The sequence below is a fragment of the Orycteropus afer genome, unplaced genomic scaffold (genome assembly GCF_000298275.1).
Source record: "Orycteropus afer afer isolate SDZICR_OR568_19922 unplaced genomic scaffold, OryAfe1.0 scaffold00056, whole genome shotgun sequence".
NCBI classification, from domain to species: domain Eukaryota; kingdom Metazoa; phylum Chordata; class Mammalia; order Tubulidentata; family Orycteropodidae; genus Orycteropus; species Orycteropus afer.
In genome coordinates this window covers 6241956-6262484 of record NW_006921643.1, presented here as the reverse complement: position 1 = coordinate 6262484, position 20529 = coordinate 6241956, and the positions used below count along the sequence as shown (strand labels likewise).

Below are 20529 nucleotides of genomic sequence, written 5' to 3'. Positions count from 1 at the left end.
CCAGTGTACATGGAACATTCTCCAGGATATAACATATGTTAAGCCACAAAGCAAGCCTTGATAAATTTAAAAACACTGAAATAATGCAAAGCATCTTCTCAGATCACAATGTTATAAAATTAGAAACCAACAATAGGAAGATCAATGGAAAAAGAGCAAACATATGGAAACTGAATAACACCCTCACTGAAAATAACTGTGTAATAGAAGAAATAAAAAATGATATTCAAAACTCCTTGAATCAAATGAGAACAAAAACACAACATACCAAAATCTTTGGGACACAGCAAAAGCAGTGATCAGAGGCCAATTTACAGCAGTAAGTACACACATCAAAAAAGAAGATCCAAAATCAACACATTAACACAACATCTCCAACAATTAGAAAAAGAGCAGCAAAAACAGCCTATACAGTTACCAGAAGAAAAGAAATAATAAAGATTTGAACAGAAATAAATGAAACAGAAAATAGAAAGACAATAGAAAAAAAATCAACAATATGAGAAGTTGGTTTTTTGAAAAAATTAATAAAATTGACAAACCACTAGCAAATTTACTGAAGAAAAAGAGAGAGAGGATATAAATAAGACGAATAAGAAACAAATTGGGCAACGTCATGACAGAACCAACTGAAATAAAAAGGATAATATCAGGATACTATGACGAACTGTACTCTAAGAAATTTGAAAATTTAGAAGAAAAGATTTCTAGAAACATACTACTGATGTAAACTAACACAGACTGAGAGGGAAAATCTGAACAGACCATAACAAAAGAAGGAATTGAACAAGTTATAAAAAAATTACCAACAACAAAAAATAGTCCTGGGCCACACAATTTCACTAGGGAATTCTACCAAATACTCGGAGAAGAACTAACACCAATCCTAACTAAAAAAGTCCAGAACACAGAAAAGGATGGAATCCTCCCAAAGTCATTTTATGAAAACCATGATACCAAAACCAGGCAAAGACATCACACAAAAGGAAAACTACAGACCAATATCCCTCATGAATACAGACATAAAAATCCTCAACAAAAGCCTAGCCAACAGACTGCAACATATCAAAAAAATAATACATTATGACCAAGTGGGGTTCATACCAGCTATGCAAGAATGATTCAATATAAAAAAAAATCAGTGTGATCCATCACATAAGTAAAATAAAGGAAAAACAAATGATCATACCAATCGATGCAGAAAAGGCATTTGATAAAATCTAACACCTATTCCTGATTTAAAAAAAAAACAACTCAGAAAATTAGGAATAGAACCTATATGCAAAACCAACAACCAACATTATTCTCAATGGAGAGAGACTGAATCCATTTCCCTTGCAAACAGGAACCAGACAAGGATGCCCTCTGTCTCCACTCCTATTCAGTACTGTATTGGAAGTCTTAACCAAGGCAATAAGGCAAGAAAAGGAAATCAAAGGCATCCAAATTGGTAAGGAAGAAGTAAAACTATGCCTATTTGCTGATGATACGATCCTATACATAGAAAACCCAAAAAACTCAGTGATAAAACTACTGAACTAATTGAGAGATTTAACATAGTAGGAGGATACAAGATCAACATAAAAAAATCAGTTGGATTCCTCTACATCAGCAAAAAGATTGCTGAAAAGGAAATAAGAAATCAATACCACTTACATTAGCTTCCAAAAACATAAAATACTTGGGAATAAATTTGATCAGGGATACAAAACACCAGTACAAAGAAAACAAAAAACACTACTTCAAGAAACCATAACAGATCTACATAAATGGAGGAACGAATATACCATGCTCATGGATAAGAATACTGAACACTGTGAAAATGTCTATACTAGCCAAAGCAATCTATACGTTCAATGCACTCCCAATACAGATCCCATCAACATTCTTTAAGGATATAGAAAAACTAATAACCAATTTTATGTAGAAAGAAAAGAGACCTCAGATAAGCAAAGCACTACTGAAGAAGAAGAACAGAGAGGAGGTCTCACACTTCTGGATCTCAAAAGCTACTATACACCTACAGTAGTCAAAACAGCCTGGTATTAGTACAACAACAGACATACAGACCAGTAGAATAGAACTGAGAACCCAGAAATAGATCCATCAACTTATGGTCATCTGATCTTTGAAAAAGAGCCGAAATCCATTAAATGGGGGAAGAGATAGTCTCTTCAACAAATGGTGCTGGCAAGACTGATTGTTGATTTGCAAAGAAATGAAACTAGATCCTGTCTCACACCACACACAAAAACTAACTCCAGATGGATCAAATACTTAAATGTGAAACCTAAAATTATAAAGTTCCTCAAGGAAATATTAGGGGTAAATTTACAGGCCCTAATTTATGGTACAAATAGACTATCAAGCACAACCCAAAATGCACAAACAGCAGAAGATAAACTAGATGATTGGGACCTTCTAAAAATTAAATTTTTATGTGCTTCAAAAGACTTCTCCAAAAGAGTAAAAAGAGAACCTACAGATTGGGAAAAAATATTTAGCAACGACATACCTGACAAGGGACTTATCCCTAAGATTTAAAGAAAACTCCCACACCTCAACAACAAAGACAACTAGGGGTCATAGTGTCAGGGGTCACACCAGGCTCTATCAGACCAAAATACCTGGTTTTTTTTTTTTTTTTCCTGACGATTTTGAGTTTTGTTCCACTTTGTTCTCCTACTCTATCCACGATATCCTGCACCAATCCCTCTCCAAATGGCTGACAGTGGTAGCAGGCCACCATCCAATTCTGGTCTCATGATCATATAGGCTGAGGATCGCATGGTCTACCAGTCCCTTGGACTAACTATTCCCATGCATTTTTGGTTTTCTTTGTTCTTCTTTGCTCTGGACGAGGAGAGACCCATTGTTGCATCTAGATGACCACTTGCAAGTTTTTAACATCCCAGTTGCAACTCACCAAAGTAGGATGTAGAACAATGTTTTTGTGTTGTATGTAGTGCCAAATGAGCTTGATGTCCCCTGTGACCACGGTCCTCAGCCCACAGGTCCAACTGCTCAGTCCCTCCAGTAGCAGGCTGTGGCCAAGAAGCCACCAAAACCTTCGCCCCTTCTCAGCTCTACTATACACTTGGACATTCTTACAGCACATACAAATATGCATGTAGAAACATTGTCTGCTAACTGTATACATAGTCATGGGCACATTACCCAGGGGCCCTAATTCATGGCCTAAATAGACTCTCAAGCATAACCCAAAGTGCACAAACAGCAGAAGATAAACTAGATGATTGGGACCTTCTAAAAATCAAATTTTTATGTGCTTCAGAAGACTTCTCCAAATGAGTAAAAAGAGAACCTACAGATTGGGAAAAAATATTCAGCAGTGACATACCTGACAAGGGTCTTATCTCTAAAATTTATAGAAAACTCCAATACCTCAACAACAAAAAGACAAACGATCCAATTTAAAAATGGGCATAAGACATGAATAGACATTTTACCAAAGAAAATATTCAGGCAGCCAAAAACACATGAAGAGATGTTCATGATCCTCAGCTGTTAGACAGATGCAAATCAAAACAACAAGATACCATCTCACTCCACCATTAATAATAGCAAAGTTCAACAAGACAGAGAATAACAAATGCTGACAAGGATGTGGAAAGATTGGGACTCTTATACACTGCTAATGGGACTGTAAAAGTATACAACCACTGTGAAAATCTGTATGGTAATTCCTTAAAAGGTTGGAATTAGAAATTAGTACTATTTTGTCCAGCAATCTCATTATTAGGTATGTATCCTAAAGAAGTAAGAGCCAAAACAAGAACAGATATATGCATACCCACGTTCATCACAGCACTATTCACAATAGCAAAGAGATGGAAACAACCTAAGTGCCCATCAACAGAAGAATGGATAACCAAACCATGGTACGTATACACAACAGAATATTATACAACACTAAAGAGTAGTGTAGAATCTGGAAAACGTGGCATAACATGGGTGAACTTGGAGGACATTATGCTGAGTGAAATGAATCATTCACAGAAAGGCAAATATGGTATTAGTTCACTATTGCAAAAAGTCAAGGAAAGGTTTATATATGTAAGGGAGCTTTCTTTTTTGGTCACCAGGGATGGGAAGGGAGGACAGGGAACACTGCTAGATAGGTAGAGACAAGAAATGATTTGGGTGAAGGGAAGGACAATGTACCAAAAGTGAGTGATCGACATGGTGGCACTGAAGAAGAAGAAGACAGAGAGAGATACACAGGAAGCACAGACAACAAAGATGAACCCTTCTGCACGTACAGTACTGTGATGTCGGTCATGGTAAGCATTGGTCTAGGGGTGGATAGATGGGTGGACAAGCTGAAAGATCACGTATGTCTATGCAGGGGGAAGTGTTCCCATTACCATGTATAGGATTAGCAGACAGTGTTTTTACATGTGTATCTGTATGTGCTGTAAGAATGTCTGGGTAGAGTGACAAGGGTCAAGGCTGTGGTAGCTTCTTGGCCACAGCAAGCTACCTGGAGGGAACGAGTAGTTGGACCTGTGGGCCCAGGATCATGGTCATAGGGGACATCAAGCTCAACTGGCATAACATACTACACAAAAACATTGTTCTACATTCTCCTTTGGTGAGTAGTGACTGGGATCTTAAAAGTGTGCAACTGGCCATCTAGACACAATGATGGGTCTCTCCTCATCCAGTGCAAAGAAGAATGAAGAAAACTAAAGATGCATGGAAACAATTAGTCCAAGGGACTGGCAGACCATGTGATCTCAGCCTATACGACCATGATACCAGAAGAACTAGATGGTGCCTGGCTAACACTGTCAACCACTCAGAGGGTGATCGGTACAGGAGTTCCTGGCTAGAGTGGGAGAACAATGTGGAACAAAACTCTAAATCATTTAAAAAAAAAAAAAAAGGTTTGCTGGTTGGAAAGACCCTGGTGAGACCCTTGAGACTAAGGTCCCTAGTTACCCTTAAGGTCTGGAACTGAACTCACTCCTATGGCTTCTAGCCAAACAACAGATGGGCATATGGGGTGAACATTTACATCAGGTAAATATACTCCTTGGTGTGATCAATTGTGGGAGAACAGAAGTGCAGTGTTTGTCTGGGGAGTCAGCTTAGGGGTGGGAGCTCATAGAAGGGAAGGACACAGGGAGGAGGTGACTATGGCAAAGAAGTGGAAAGAGAGCTGTTACATTGTGGGGAATTGCAGTCAATGTCATGAAACAAAATGTGTATGAACTGCTATATGGAAAAAGAATTTGCTCTTGACAAGGGACAAGGCTGTAGTCACTTCTTAGTCACAGCCTGCTACTCAAGAGTGACCGAGTAGTTGAACTGGTGGGCTTCGGACCGTAGTTGCAGGGAACTTTAAGCTCAACTGGCGTAACATACTACACAAAACATTGTTCCACATCCTACTTTAGCCAAGTAGTGACTGGGATCTTAAAAGCTTGCAAGCATATGGCCCCTAACTGCCCTTCAGGTCTGGAATTGAACCCACACTTGTGGTTTCCAGCCAAGCAAAAGACAGGCATAGGAGTTGAACATTTACCTAAGGTAAATACACTCCTTGGAGAGAACAATCATGGGAGAAAGAAGGGCTGTCTATGCACAGGGAGACAGTTCAGGGGGCAGGGGAGCATGAAGGGATGGACATGGAGGGAAGAGGTAACTATCGGGAGGAAATGGGAGGGGAACTGTTGCATTGGGGTAAATTGTAGTCAATGCATGAGACAAAGTGTATGTGAACTGCTATATGGAAAGTGAATTTGCTCTGTAAATTTTCACCCAAATCACAATAATTAAAAAAAAAAGGAAAATGAATTTGCTCTGTAAACTTTCACTCAAATCACCGTAAAAATTAAAAAAAAAAAAAAAGCTGTCTGCAAAATATGAAAATTACAATGTTTTATATAGTATGACTCGGAAGGAAGATGGGACAATCTACTTCTGTAGTGATACTGCCTCAGAAACCCAAGGAGGGGTTGCTATGAGTCAGGTCCGACTTGATAGCACATAACAACAACAACATATAGTATGAACCTACTTTATTCTCTTTTTTTAACTATTTATGTTCAAATATATACATGTATTTATACAACCACAAAGAAAACTATATGTAAAACCTTAACAATGGGAAAGCTTTAGCTACATTATAGTATGTATTGCATTTATCATTTTGAAAAGAAGTTTTTAAAGTTCTTATTGCACATGTTCTATAGTTTTAACTTTCTCTAACACTCTTAAAGAGAAAAATATTTTCAACTTCATTTTGGTTTAGTTAATGGCAAGAATTTTATCTTCCTTAAAGAAGAGCTAGCATAGTTTTGTAATTAAAAACAAATATAAGTCTAAAAATCCCTATTTGTCCAAAAAACAAAAGAAAATATTAAAGTACAAAATATAAGTAATCATTTGCCTTGCACAGGTCTTAGAAAGGAGTATCTCATTTTTAAAGACATCTTACAGTTTCTTTGGATACATATCATATCCAACAATGTCTAGGGTTGAAATTGTCAAAATAGACAAAATATTAAAATTCAATAGTTTCCAAACTTTCTGGAAGACAAAAAATTATTTTCAAGGTTTATTATCATTCTAACAATATAGGTATGAAAACATGCAATTCTGAGGCATCTTACTGGTTAAGAGTCTTGAATAGACTAGATTACTATGAATCAGGAAAGAAAAGTTCTTAAGTCAATAGAAGAGCCAGGATTAAGTGAGAATTTTGAGGCTCTCAAAAGAAAGAGAAATGAGTTTAAAATCCTTTATCTGAAGTCATGGAGGAGTACTCAAAAGGTGAGTCAAGTCCCAGTCTAAACCCACTGTCATTGAGTCAACTCCAACTCATAGCTACCCTATAGGACAGGGTAATACAGCCCCATAGGCTTTCCAAGGCTGTAAATCTTTAGGATAGCAGACTGCCTCATCTTTCTCCCACAGAGCAGCTGGTGGGTTCAAACCACAGACCTTTTAGTTAGCAGCTGAATGCTTCAACAAATACACCACTACAGCTCCTTCTAAACCATAGAAGAAAGATATAATACCATAAGTAAACAAAGCTTAGATTTGGAGAGGAAAGAAAATCAGTCTAGAGTAGCCTGGGGAATGAAAAACACCTGTTCTCTCGACATTTCCCTCTGCTCTAAGCAAATACAAGCAGTCCCTGGGTTACAAATGAGATATACATTCTTAAGCGTGTCTTTAAGTTGAATTTGTAGGTAAGTCGGAACAGGTATATATGGTTCTTATTTAGCCTTACTTTAGTGCAAGAAAAGGCTCAAAGTCTTTTCAATGATTTAAAACTTGCACATGCAGCAAGCAAATCAACTTGATGGAAACTTTTTTTTGAAAGGAAAAAACAGCAATTTACAATTAAGTTACACATAGATTAAAGTGCATAAGTAAGTAATCATATATGCAGAGTTCGCTAAATCACTTAAGATAAAAGATTCAAAAATTGAACTAAATTTATCTTCCATATTATTCTTATTTTATAATATACCTAGTAATGGGTAAGTTTTCCTCAATAATTAGATGATTATCTGACAACAAAAAAACAAAACAGTGTTGAGCCAAGAAATCCTTCAAACAAGAATCTTTTAAATATGAAATGCAGATATTTTCCTTAGGAAATAAAAAATAAATTTTACAGAGCTTTTAAATTTTGTATAATATTTGAGTACTCATATAATTTTGTGGGAGCTCTGGTAGCATAGTGCCTAAGGCATTGACTGCTAACCAGAAGGCTGGCGGTTCAAACCCACCAGCCACTCCTCGGAAGGAAGGTTGGGCAATCTACTTCTGTAGTGATACCACCTCGGCAACCCAAGGAGGGGTCGCTATGACTCAGGTCCGACTCGACAGCACATAACAACAACAACAATGTAATTTTGTATACAGATCTAGGCTTCCAAAGAGATGAGAAGATAAAGCAAAACATAAGTACCTGCTGCTTCTAGTAATGCTTCTAGTCGTGCCTGTGTCTCTGGATCCACAGTGCGTAAGTCTGCTCCTTCTGCAGTACTTGACAAGAATATCTCTGATGTTGTTTTAAGCACAGGGTTATCCAGATCTTCTTGGTCCAAAATAAATGATTCAACCTGTTGATGAATTAAAATATAGTATCCATGAAATTTTTATCAGTATGGTTAGAATAACTGAATTTTAAGGTAATATGACTTCTGATTTGGAATTTAAATATAACCAGATTTATCTATTAACTATTATAGAAACATGGTGCTCTGGGAAGGGCCTTTGAGAGAACATCTCAACTATTTGTTTATCTTCAGAGATGACTAGACTATAATCCCAGATACTAGAATAAACTTTCCTAGGGTACATTGTATCTTCTGTGCCTAGAACAGAACCTGAAAAACAGTATTTTTTTTTTAAAAAATAAAATGAGCACATGAAGGTATTCCCTAGAAAAATGTATACAGAATCAGCTGGTAAAAAGACTGCATAACATAGATAGGTTATTAAGGTAGTTTTTTCTCTACTCTGAACAACTTATTCAATTTTGGCCTTTAAATGTAAGAAAATACATTTAACTCACTGTCAGATATCTGGAATCCTATAAATAGGAAAGGTGCATAAAGTCAGGAACCATGCCTGTTTGCTCACTGCTGTATACCCTTGGTTTAAGAATACATGGTACATAATAGGCATTCAACAAAAACTTGTTAAAATGAATGTGTATAAGCAAAATTAACTTAAGAAAATAAACAGGTAACTCTCCAATTATATATCAAGTTAATTCTAAATTAATTTTCTTAACAAACTATGCAGTACCTTTCTAGCAAGCAATATGGAAATGTGTATCAAAATATTTTTAAAAGCTCACACCCTTTGTCCCAGTAATTCCATTTTAAGAACTCTATCCTTTAAAAAATTATCTGAAAACCAAACCAAAAATTAATGTGCAAGGATTTTCACTGTAACATTAATTAAAATTCCAAAAACAAGGAAAGAAACTAAAATAGAGATTTGATAAATACATTTTGTATAGTAACATAATGCAGTCATTAAAAACAATGTTTTAAAAGCATATTTAATGACATGAGAAAGTATTCCTAAAAATAAGTGAAAACCACAAGATTCAAAACAGTATAATCCATATTTTGTTAAAAGTATACATATATGTATATAAATATGAACTTACAGAACACTCATATATATACTCATGTACATTATTTATAGAGCTAAATATGTATAGCATGGGAAATTAATGTATTTGTAGACAGGTTAAAAAAAGAGGAACAGAAAGGTTAAGTATTTCTCCAAGGTCACACAGCTAATAAATGGCAAAGTCAGGTTTCAAATCCAGGCTTTGTGGCTACAGAATCCATGCTCTTAACCACTATGCTATGCTACCTTGCAAATTTATCAACAAAATGGGCTGCATGACTTGGCATATTGGCTAGTTGGTCATCAGTTTTCACGATGGATACCAAATAAGGACATCTTGATAAAGATAGCAAAGTTAAGATGATTTGGATCTATTTTATTATCTAGTGATGTACTATAATTTTACATTACAAATCTTTAAGTTCAGAAATAATAACATTGAGCCATGTACTATGTTGGAACACAGCTAAAATGCCGTTCTAGATCCACACCAATAGATAAATATAGACTACAAAATATCAAATGATCTTGAAAGGTAACTTTCAACTTTGTTGTTTGCACAACAAAGAGCTTGTTGCAAGCCCAAAAAATTACTCATAGCAACCAACAGAACAAAGTAAAGCTGTCCCGTAGGGTTTGCAAGGAAGTACACTGCCTCATCTTTCTCCCATAGAGACACTGGTGGATTTGAACCACCAACCTTTTGGTTAGCAGCCCAATGCTTTAACCACAGTGCCACCAAGGCTCCTTGTTACAGACAAAGCATCATGAAAATACAAAACTGTAGTAGAAGAAATAAGATAAAGACTTCAACAAGTATTTTAAAAAGGCCCAAAAAGTTGTAAATGATACAACTATGGTGTTGCAAGAGTTAAGCCCTCAGCTACTAACCATAAGGTCAGCAGTTTGAATCCACAAATGGCTCACAGGAGGAAAAACCTGGTGATCTGCTCCTGTAAAGATTATAGTCTAGGAAACCCTATGGGGCAGTTCTACTCTGTCCTATAGGTCACTGTGAGTCAAAATAGACTCTCGAGCACACAATAAAAACATATGCACTCAGGAGAAAGAAATTACTTCCAGCATCGGGAAACCCTGAACATTTTGTATATGAAGCAGCACTAGAGTTAGACTTTGAAGGAAGCACAGAATTTCAAGAGGTGGTCTCTTGGGGGTAAAGGTGGGCAAAATGGAAAGAGAATGAAATTTTTAAATGGGCATGGAGATTGTCTTAGTTATCTAGTGCTGTTATAACAGAAATACCACAAGTAGATAGCTTTACCAAACAGAAATTTATTTTCTCACAGTTTAGTAGCCTAGAAGTCCAAATTCTGGGTGCTAGCTCTAGGGAAAGGGAAGGCTTTCCCTTTCTGTTGGATCTGGAGGAAGGTCTTTGTCCTTTCTGACCTGCTCCTGGGCAGTCTTCATGTAGTTTGGCTTCTCCCTTCCATCTCTGCTTGCTTGTTTGTCCTAATCTGCTTTTTATATTTTGTAAGAGATTAACTCAAAACACTAATCCTGCCTCATTAACGTAATAAAGATAACCCATTCCCAAATGGGATTATAACCACAGGTATATTGTTGTTATTTGCCCCAGTCAGACCTGACTCATAGTGACCCCTCCCCTTGGGTTTCTGAGGCAATATCACTATGGAAGTAGATTGCCCAACCTTCCTTCCCAAGAGTGGCTGGTGGGTTTGAACCGCCAGCCTTCTGGTTAGCAGTCAAGTGCCTTAGGCACCATGCTACCAGAGCTCTCAACCACAGGTATAGAGGTTAGGATTTATACCGCATATTTTTAGGGGACAAAATTCAACCCATAATAGAGATGCATTAGGAAAGTGATGAATGGCCCACTCTCAAAATAACATAAGGTCTTTTACCCATTTCTGGTGGGAATGTAAAATTGTGCAGCCATTGTAGAAAACAGTTCAGTGGCTCATCAAAAAGTTAAACACAGAGTTACCGTATGACCAAGCAACTCCACTCCAAGGTATATATACCCGGGAAAACTGAAAACTTATACAAAAATAAAGTACTGATACATGCTATAACATGGATGAACTATGAAAACATTAAGCTTGGTGAAAGAAGCCAAACACAAAAGGTCACATATTTTTATTCCACTTGTATGAAATGTCTAGACTAGGCAAATCTATAGAGACTGAAAGTAGATTTAGTAGTTATCAGGGAAGGAGTGGAGAATGAGACTAACTGCTAAGAGGTACAGGCCTTCTTTTTAGAGTGATGAAATATTCTGGAATTAGTAGTGATGGCTACAAACCCTTGTGAATATACCAAAAACCACTGAATTGTAAATTTTAAAACAGTGAGTTTTATATGATGTGTGAATTTTATATCTCAATTAAAAATCAAAACAATACAATAAACCAAAAAACACAGGGTACATGAGTATAACTATGGTAGTTAAGGTTGTGTGTCAACTTGGCTGGGCCATGGTTTTGAATGGTTTGGCCAGCTGGATATAGTTATTCCCCATGATGATATATATCATGATATATATTATAATAATATAATCAATATAATCATCTCCGTGGTGGAATCTGCTGTGAGCACCTAATCAGCTGAAGGGGAGTTGACTTTGGGGTGTGGCCTGTTCCAATATATATGACAAGGCTTTGAGAAGGGCCTCTGGCTTTTTGGCACACCTGGATCCTATATTTGGTCAAGTCTTCATCCAGTTCTTGGACTTGAACCAATGGCCTTCGATAATACCTGCCAATCTTGGGATTGTTCCTGGACTTGAACCAGTGGCCTGCTGTGTTGTCTACCAATCTTGAGATTGTGCCATTTTACCTGCCAACCTTGGGTTCATCAGCCTCAGCATCCAGCAGCAGCCTGACTTTTGAGACATCTCTAGCTCCAGAGGGCCTGGAAAAAGAGGCAAAGCTGAAGCCCAAGGCTGAGGGGCCTTCACCCAGCCCCTGGAGCTGGTACTCCTACTCCGAATCTGGACTTCTAGCCTCCTAAATATAAGAGAATATATTCCTGTTTGTTAAGACATCCACTTGTGCTATTTCTGTTATAGCAGCACTAGAGAACCAAGACAACTATAACTATAGCTTTATGTTAGAAAGAACTGGCGAGGGATTTGAGTGAGACCATGTAAAAGGCGACAGGCTGGCTACTCAATAACAACCTGATCATCAGTACTAAGAAGAAAGAGAACCAGTAGCAATGTTCTCCTGAGTCTCAATAATAACAGTACCACAATTATAAGAGCGCACATTCTTAGGTGCTTGGGAAGAATCAAGCTCCTAAGAAAAAAAAAAGGTAGAGAGCTTAAGCATACTTGCATGATTTTAAATTCTCTTTGTAAAATATAACACACAGAGCAATTTACTGAGTTTATTTCTCCTGTGTGTTAAAGTGAAATCAAGTTTTAATTGGGCAACAAGACATAACGGAAAGAATACTGTACTAAAGATCAGAAGAATTAGGTTCAAGTACTGGTTCCATCAAGCACAGTGTGTCACTTCAGATATACCACTCATCCTTTTTGATAGTTTCTTCCTCAAAGAACAAAGACAATACCTGCTGCACCTACCTTATAGTACTATTGCAATGATAAAATGAAGTAATGAAGGTAAATAATAAAACATTATATAAATGTAATTTTCAGAACATGATCCTGCATAGTCACAACTTGTTTGTCCAGTGCTTTACCACAATATTTATCTCACATGCCCTTCCAAACTGAAATAATCATACTCATTAAGAATCTAGCACAATGCAATTTTTATCAGTGTTCACTTGAATTTTCAAGTGTAGTTTTAGGCATTTTATATTTACGACCTGACTCACAAGATCAAATTTAAAATACCCAAAACACTTGTGGAAAAAATCTTAAATTCCAAGAATGAGAGTTATATTTAAGCATGTTGTTGCTGTTGTTTTTAGGTGCTGTCAAGTTGGCTCCAACTCACAAAGACCCAATGTACAACAGAATGAAATACTGTTCGGACCTGCACAGCCTCACAATCCTTGCTATACCTGAGCCCATCATTGCGGCCACCGTGTCAATCCATCTTGTTGAGGGGCCTGCCCCTTTTTTGCTGACCCTCCACTTTACCAAGGATGAGAGCTTTCTCTAGGGGATGGTCTCTTCTGACAACATGACCAAAGCAGGTGAGACAAGTCTGGCCATTCTTATTTCCAAAGAGCATTCCAGCTGCAGTTTTGTCAGGACAGATATGTTAGTTCTTTGGGCAGGCCATGGTATTTTCAGTATTCTTTGCCAACACCACAACTCAAAAGCATCAACTTTTCTTCAGTCTTCCTTATTCGTTGTCCAGTTTTCACATGCATATGAGGCAATTGAAAATGCCATGCCTTGAGTTAGGTGCACCTTAGTCTTCAAAGAGACATTTTTGTGCAGGGGACATCAAGCTCAATTGGCATAACATACAACACAAAACATTGTTCCACCTCCTACTTTGGTGAGTAGCGACTGGGATCTTAAAAGCTTACAAGCAGCCATCTAGATGCAATGATGGGTCTCTCCTCGTCCAGAGCAAAGAAGATTGAAGAAAACCAAAAATTCATGGAAACAATTAGTCCTAGTGATTGGTACACCATCCAATCTGCAGCCTATACAACTATGAGACCAGAAGAACTAGATGGTGCCCGGCTACCACTGTCATCCACTTGGAAGGGGGTCTATGTAAGAGATCCTGGATACAGAGGGAGAACAATGTGGAACAAAACACAAAAGCATTTGGGAAACAAAAGGGGGGAGGGGACCAGGTTTGCTGGTGTTATAAAGCCTGGTGGAACCACTGAGACTATGGCCCCTAGCTGCCCTTCAGGTCTGGAATTGAACCTGTGGCTTCCAGCCAAACAAAAGACAGGCATATGAGTTGAACATTTACCTGAAGTAAATACACTCCTTGGAGAGAACAATCATGGGAGAAAGAAGGGCTGCTTATGCACAGGGAGACAGCTCAGGGAGCAGGAGTGCATGGAGGGATGGACACAGGGAAGAGGTAACTATTGGGAGGAAGTGGGAGGGGCAGCTGTTGCATTGTGGTAAATTGCAGTCAATGTCATGAGACAAAGTGTATGTGAACTGCTGTATGGAAAGTGAATTTGCTCTGTAAATTTTCATCCAAATCACAATTTAAAAAAAAAAAATCTTTGTTCTTCAGTACTTTAAAGAGGTCTTTTGCAGACTTGCCCAGTGTAATACATCTGACTGACTGCTGCTTCCATTTGTGTTGACTATGGAACCAAGTAATATGAAATCTTTGACAACTTCAATCTTTTCTCCATTTATCGTGATGCTGCTTACTGGTCCAGTTGTGAGGATTTTCATTTTCTTTATGTTCAGGTGTAATTCATATTGCAGACTGTAGTCTTTAATTTTCATCAGTAAGTGCTTCAAGTCATCTTCACTTTTAGCAAGCAAAGTTGTGCCATCTGCATATCACAGGTTGTTAATGAGTCTTCCTCCAATCTTGATGCCACATTCTTCTTCATATAGTCCAGCTTCTTGGATTATTTGCTCAGCATACAGATTGAATAAGCATAGTGGAAGGATACAACCCTGATGCACAGCATTCTTGATTTTAAACTATGCAGTGTACCTTTGTTTTGTTTGAATGACAGACAGCCTCCTGGTCTATGTACAAGTTCCTTCTCAGGGCAATTAAGTGTTCAGAATTCCCATTCTTCTCAATGATAACCTAATTTGTTATGATCCACACATCTGAATGCTTCTGCATAGTCAATAAAACACAAGTATCTTTCTGGTATTCTTTGCTTTCAGCCAAGATCCATCTGACATCAGCAATGATATCCCTTGTTCCACATCCTCCTTAGAATCCAGCTTGCATTTCTGGAAGTTCCCTGTCAATATACTACTGCAACCATTTTATTTTATTCTTTCTTTTTTTTTCTTTTGATGTGGGTGAAGATTTACAGAGCAAATTCACTTTCCACACAGCAGTTCACGTTACTTTGTCTCATGTCATTGACCACAGTTTACCACAAACTGCAACCATTTTAAAATTACCGTCAGCAAATTTTTACTTGCATGTGACATTAATGATATTGTTCAATAATTTCCACATTCTTTTGGATCACCTTTCTTTGGAATGGGAACTCTGGTAGTGTAGTGCCTAAGGCATTTGACTGCTAACCAGAAGGCTGCCGGTTCAAACCCACCAGCCACTCCTCGGAAGGAGGATGGGGCAATCTACTTCCGCAGTGATACTGCCTCGGAAACCCAAGGAGGGGTCACTATGAGTTGTGTCTGACTCGACAGCACATAACAACAACAACAACAACAACAACCAGTCAGCTTACCAGGTAGCTGTCTTCCAAATTACTTGGAATAGATGAATAAATGCCTCCAGTGCTTATCTGTTTGTTGAAACAGCTCAATGGGTATTCCATCAATTCCTAAAGCCTTGGTTTTTGCCAATTCCTTCAGTGTAGCTTTGACTCCTTATTTCACTACCATTGGTTCTTGATCATATGCAACCTCCTGAAATAGCTGAACACAGACCAATTCTTTTTTGTACAGTGACTCTGTATTCCTTCTATATTCTTTTGATGCTGCCTGTATCATTCAATATTTTGCCCATAGAATCCTTCAATATTGCAACTGAAGATTTGAATTTTTCCTTCAGTTCTTTCAGCTTGAGAAATGCTGAGCATGTTCTTCCCTTCTGGTTTTCTAACTCCAGGTCTTTGCACATTTTATTTTAATAACTGACTCTCTTCCTCAGCTGCTCTTTGAAATCTTCTGTTCAGCTCTTTTGTCCTATCATTGCTTCCATTTGTTTTAGCTACTCTCCATGCAAGGGCAAATTTCAGAGACTCCTCTGACATCCATTTTGGTCTTTTTTTTTTTTTTTCTTTTCTGTCTTTTTAATGACCTTTTGCTTTCTTTATATATGATGTTCTTGATGTCATCTCACAACTTGTCTTGTTTTTGGTCACAGGTGTCTGATGCATCAAATCTATTCTTCAGATGGTCTCTAAATTTAGGTGGGATATAATCAAGGTCATATTATGGCTCTCATGGATTCATTTTAATTTTTTTCAGCTTCAACTTGAACTTACATATAAGCAACTGATGGTCTGTTCCACAGTCAGCTCCTGGCCTTGTTTTGGCTGAAGATATTGAGCTTCTCTATCTCCTTTTTCCATAGATGTAGTCAATCGGATTTCTTTGCATTCCATCTGGCGAGGTCCTCATGTATAGCTGCTATTTACATTGTTGGAAAAAAGTATTTGCAATGAATAAGTAATTGGTCTTGCAAAATTCTATCATGCAATCTCTAGTATCATTGCTATCATCAAGGCTGTATTTTCCAACTACCAATGATTCTTGTTTCCAACTTTCCCATTCCAGTCACCATTAATATTCAATACATCTTGATTGCATGTTTGGTCAATTTCAGACTGCAGAAGTTGATGAAAATCTTCAATTTCTTCATCTTTGGCTTTGATGGTTGGTGTGTAAATTTGGATAATAGTAGTATTAACTGGTATTTCTATACTTTAGAATAGATCTTGAAACATTCTTCGTGACAATGAACGAAATGCCATTCAATCTGTCATTCCCGGCATAGTAGACCGTATGTTTTTGTGAATCAAAATGGCTAAAACCAGTCCATTTAAGCTCACTAATGCCTAGAATATCAATCTTTATGCATTCTACTTCACTTCTGACAACCTCTAATTTTTCTAGATTCATACTTCATACATCCATGTTCTGATTATTAATGGATGTTTGCAGCTGTTTCTTCTCATTCTGAGTCGTGCCCTATTAGCAAACATTGGTACCAAAGCCTTTATTCCATCCATGTCATTAAGGGATACTCAACTTTGAGGAGGCTGCTCTTCCCCAGTCATATTTTGAATGACTTTCAACCTGAAGAGCTCATTTTCCAGCAATATATCAGACAATGTTTCAGAGATATTCATAAAGTTTTCCAGTAGTGTATCAGATAGTGTTTCGCTGCTACTCATAAGGTTTTCACTGGCCAAGTTTTTCAGAAGCGATGGCCCCATCCTCTTTCACAGTCCGTCTGTCTGGAAGCTCCGCTGCAACCTGTCCACCATGGGTGACCCTGCAGGTATTTGAAATACCAGTAGCAAAGCCTCTAGCCTCAGAGCAACACATAAGCCACACAACACAACAAACTGACAGACGAGTGGTGGCATGGAGATATTAATTCTGTTCATTCAACATAAAAGCCTTGGTGATATAGTACAATAATCAGGTGACCATATAGATAAGCCCAAAATAACTGGGTTGTTGTTGTTGTTATGTGCCGTCGAGTCGACCCCCGACTCATAGCGACCCCTCCTTGGGTTTCCGAGGCAGTATCACTACAGAAGTAGGATTGCCCAACCTTCCTTCCGAGGAGTGGCTGGTGAGTTTGAACCGCCAGCCTTCTGGTTAGCAGTCAAGTGCTTTAGCCACTATGCTACCAGAGCTCCTGGGTATCTAATCAAATTAATCCTCATCATGCAAGTTAATATAAGATTTCATAGGTTCTCACATATAGCTAATGGATCATAGCCAATTTTTATTGCCTAAATGATAAAACTGCATAAGGCATCTTGTATCCAGTAGCTACATTCAGCAGCAAACATAAACCCACAGTGGTAGTGTCTTTGCCAATAGCAAAAATGTTTTTTCAAGTCCTAAACACTGAATAATCCTTTTTTCTACCTCTGATTAAGTAAAGGCAAAAGGGAAGGGAGAAAGAAGAGGGAATAGGGCCCATCAAAAACTACCTGTTTTTCACTTATGGGTAATCTCTCCTCAGAAGTCTTCCCCTCTTTAAAAGAAGTCCTCACTTCTCTTTTTTTTTTTAAAAAAAAGACTGTGGTTTTTAGCTTCAAATAACATGTTTAAAGGTACAGAAAGGAGAAGGGGAACAGGCACTTTGTTTTGTTTTATCCCATTCTGACAATTAAAAAATGAACCACTACTATTGGAATGGCAACAGTTACTATGGAGATTAACCACAGGCTTAGCTATTATCATCTGAAAGAATTAAGTTGTGTACCTAGACCAAAAACTAGATAGAAAAACTATTAATCCACCTATGAGCTGACCACATTGAAACAATTTCTATCAAGTGTAAGTAAACAGCAGAGTTCCTAGGTGCCACAAACAGTTAAGCATCTGGCTGCTAACCAAAAGGGTGGTCGTTTGAGTATACCCAGAAGGACCTCAGAAGAAAGGCCAGGCAATCTATTTCCCAAAAAATCATCCACTGAAAATCCTATGGAGCAAAGTTCTGTGACACACAGGGGTCACTCTGAATCAAAACTGACTTGGAAGCAGCTGGTAATTGGTAAAGAAAGAGTGTTATAGTTAAAACTTTCAATGATACCTAAAGGTTTAGGTGTTCTATTAGGAAAATAGTAAAATTTCACATACAGATTTATCAATAATCAATTGTTACCTGTTCTAAGGCTACAGTTCCAGAAAGAACACTTGCTAGCTAGAGAAAACAAGTTAGTAAAAAAATCAATAAATAAGGAATATATTATAATTTTTGTTTATATATTTTCGAGTATCTGAGACAGAATCAGAATCAATTAGATAGCACACAATAACAATCATGTGGCTACACCATGCAAGAGCTAATTAATACCACTACCAAACTCAAATATACAATACTGTACATGGAGCCCCTTTTAATATGCAAGTGGATAATGAAATTTTTATTTTTAAAGTGTTAAATAAATCTGTATTTTGAGTTAAGAATTCAAACATCAGGGACTTCCGGTAAGATGGAGGAATAGGCAGACAAGTGACACAGACCCTCTTCGACAAAGAAAAGAAAAACCAATTGACAGAGATATAGAAGATAATCCTGGAGCCCTGAGCTTTGAAAAGAACTATACAGAAGTGGATTATATACAGAAGTGGATTAGGCACCAACTATTGGAAAAACCTGAACGAAAACAGTGAGTATAGAGACGGTCCAAGCTGCAGACTCTCAGCTACTCCCACAGGACCATCAGCCTGAATAGTTCCAAGTGGTGTTGGGACCTGAGAATTGACCTAAAAAAGATCAGCCTGGTCACCAAGGGCTGCAGGGACGACTGCAGTGGTGGCCTATGACTAGGAAGGGAAACAGCAAGGTGGGAGAAAACCTGAGCTATTGACTTTCCACTGTCCGGAGGGCACAGCCATTTTGTTTGTTTACATACGGCAGCCATTTTGAATGTTTACAAGTGGTGGCCATTTTGGATATTTAAAGTGACCAAGGGCGTGGCCATTTTGAATCTTTATAAGTGGCAACCATTTTGGATTTTAAAGTGATAGCATCCTCATTTGGATTCCAAGGACCTAGGAATAGGCTCTGTTTACCAAGGGTAGCAGGGCATACAAGAGGCTGACAACAGGAAAGGAGACAGGTGGTGAGTGTATAAGTGCTGCCCACTAGCAAATAGAGGAGCACAGCACAGTACCCTGCTTGCATAGATAACATGCAAACAAAACAAAGGAAATGAAAATCATGGGCAAGTCACTCCAGCATACAATCACCAATTAAATATAATCACAAAAACATCACAATGCCTCGGAGACAACAGAGCATCACCATCCACACAAAGAAGCAAAATAAAGCAGGAGAAACAAGGGACCAGGATACAGACCCAAAACACATCCCTGAGGAAGATGTAGCATTGGAACTCCCTGATAAGGAATTCAAAAGAATTATATTTAGGTATCTTCAATGAATTGAGAGACAGATCAAGGAAAACGCGGAGATAACCCTAGAACAATTTCAAAAGACAATACAAGAAGAAAATGACAAAATAAATGAAAAATTAGAAATAATACAAAATCTACAGATAGAAATCCAGAAGATTAATACTAAATTTTCAGAAATAGCTAAGACATTGAATGAGCAAAGAAGCAGAATTCAATCAATGGAAGACAGAATCAGGGAGACTGAAGACAAATACCTGAACACTTCTTTGGAAAGGGATAAATCAAAAAAAGATCTAAACAAAATGAAGAAAGGCTAAGGTTCATGTGAGATACCATCAAAAGGAATAACCTACGTGAAATCGGAATTCTAGAACAAGAAGACACAAATAAAACCAGAAAAAACTGTCAAAGATTTGTTGGAAGAGAATTTTCCTGGTATGATGAAAGATGAAAATAAATCCATTCAGGAAGTCCAACAAACCCCAAAAAGGGTAAACCCCAAAAGAAAATCACCCAGACATATCATCATCAAACTCACCAAAACCAAAGACAAAGAAAGAATCGTGAGAGCAGCACAGGGAAAAAGAAAAGTTACCTACAAGGGGCAACCAGTAAGTAAGACTAAGCTAGGATTTCTCAAGAGAAACCATGCAGGCAAGAAGACAATGAGATGGTATATAAAAAAC

At 37.7% G+C, this 20529-nt stretch overlaps 1 protein-coding gene across 1 annotated transcript in view; it reads right to left on the bottom strand.

The window, feature by feature from the left end:
* The window catches only part of LOC103195433 (ankyrin repeat and KH domain-containing protein 1), a 173635-nt gene that overhangs the window by 119321 nt on the left and 33785 nt on the right, over positions 1-20529 (bottom strand). Inside the window, exon 2 of the mRNA XM_042780711.1 lies at positions 7952-8105. Coding sequence (XP_042636645.1) covers positions 7952-8105 — 154 coding nt within the window. The remainder of the gene's footprint in view (positions 1-7951; positions 8106-20529) is intronic.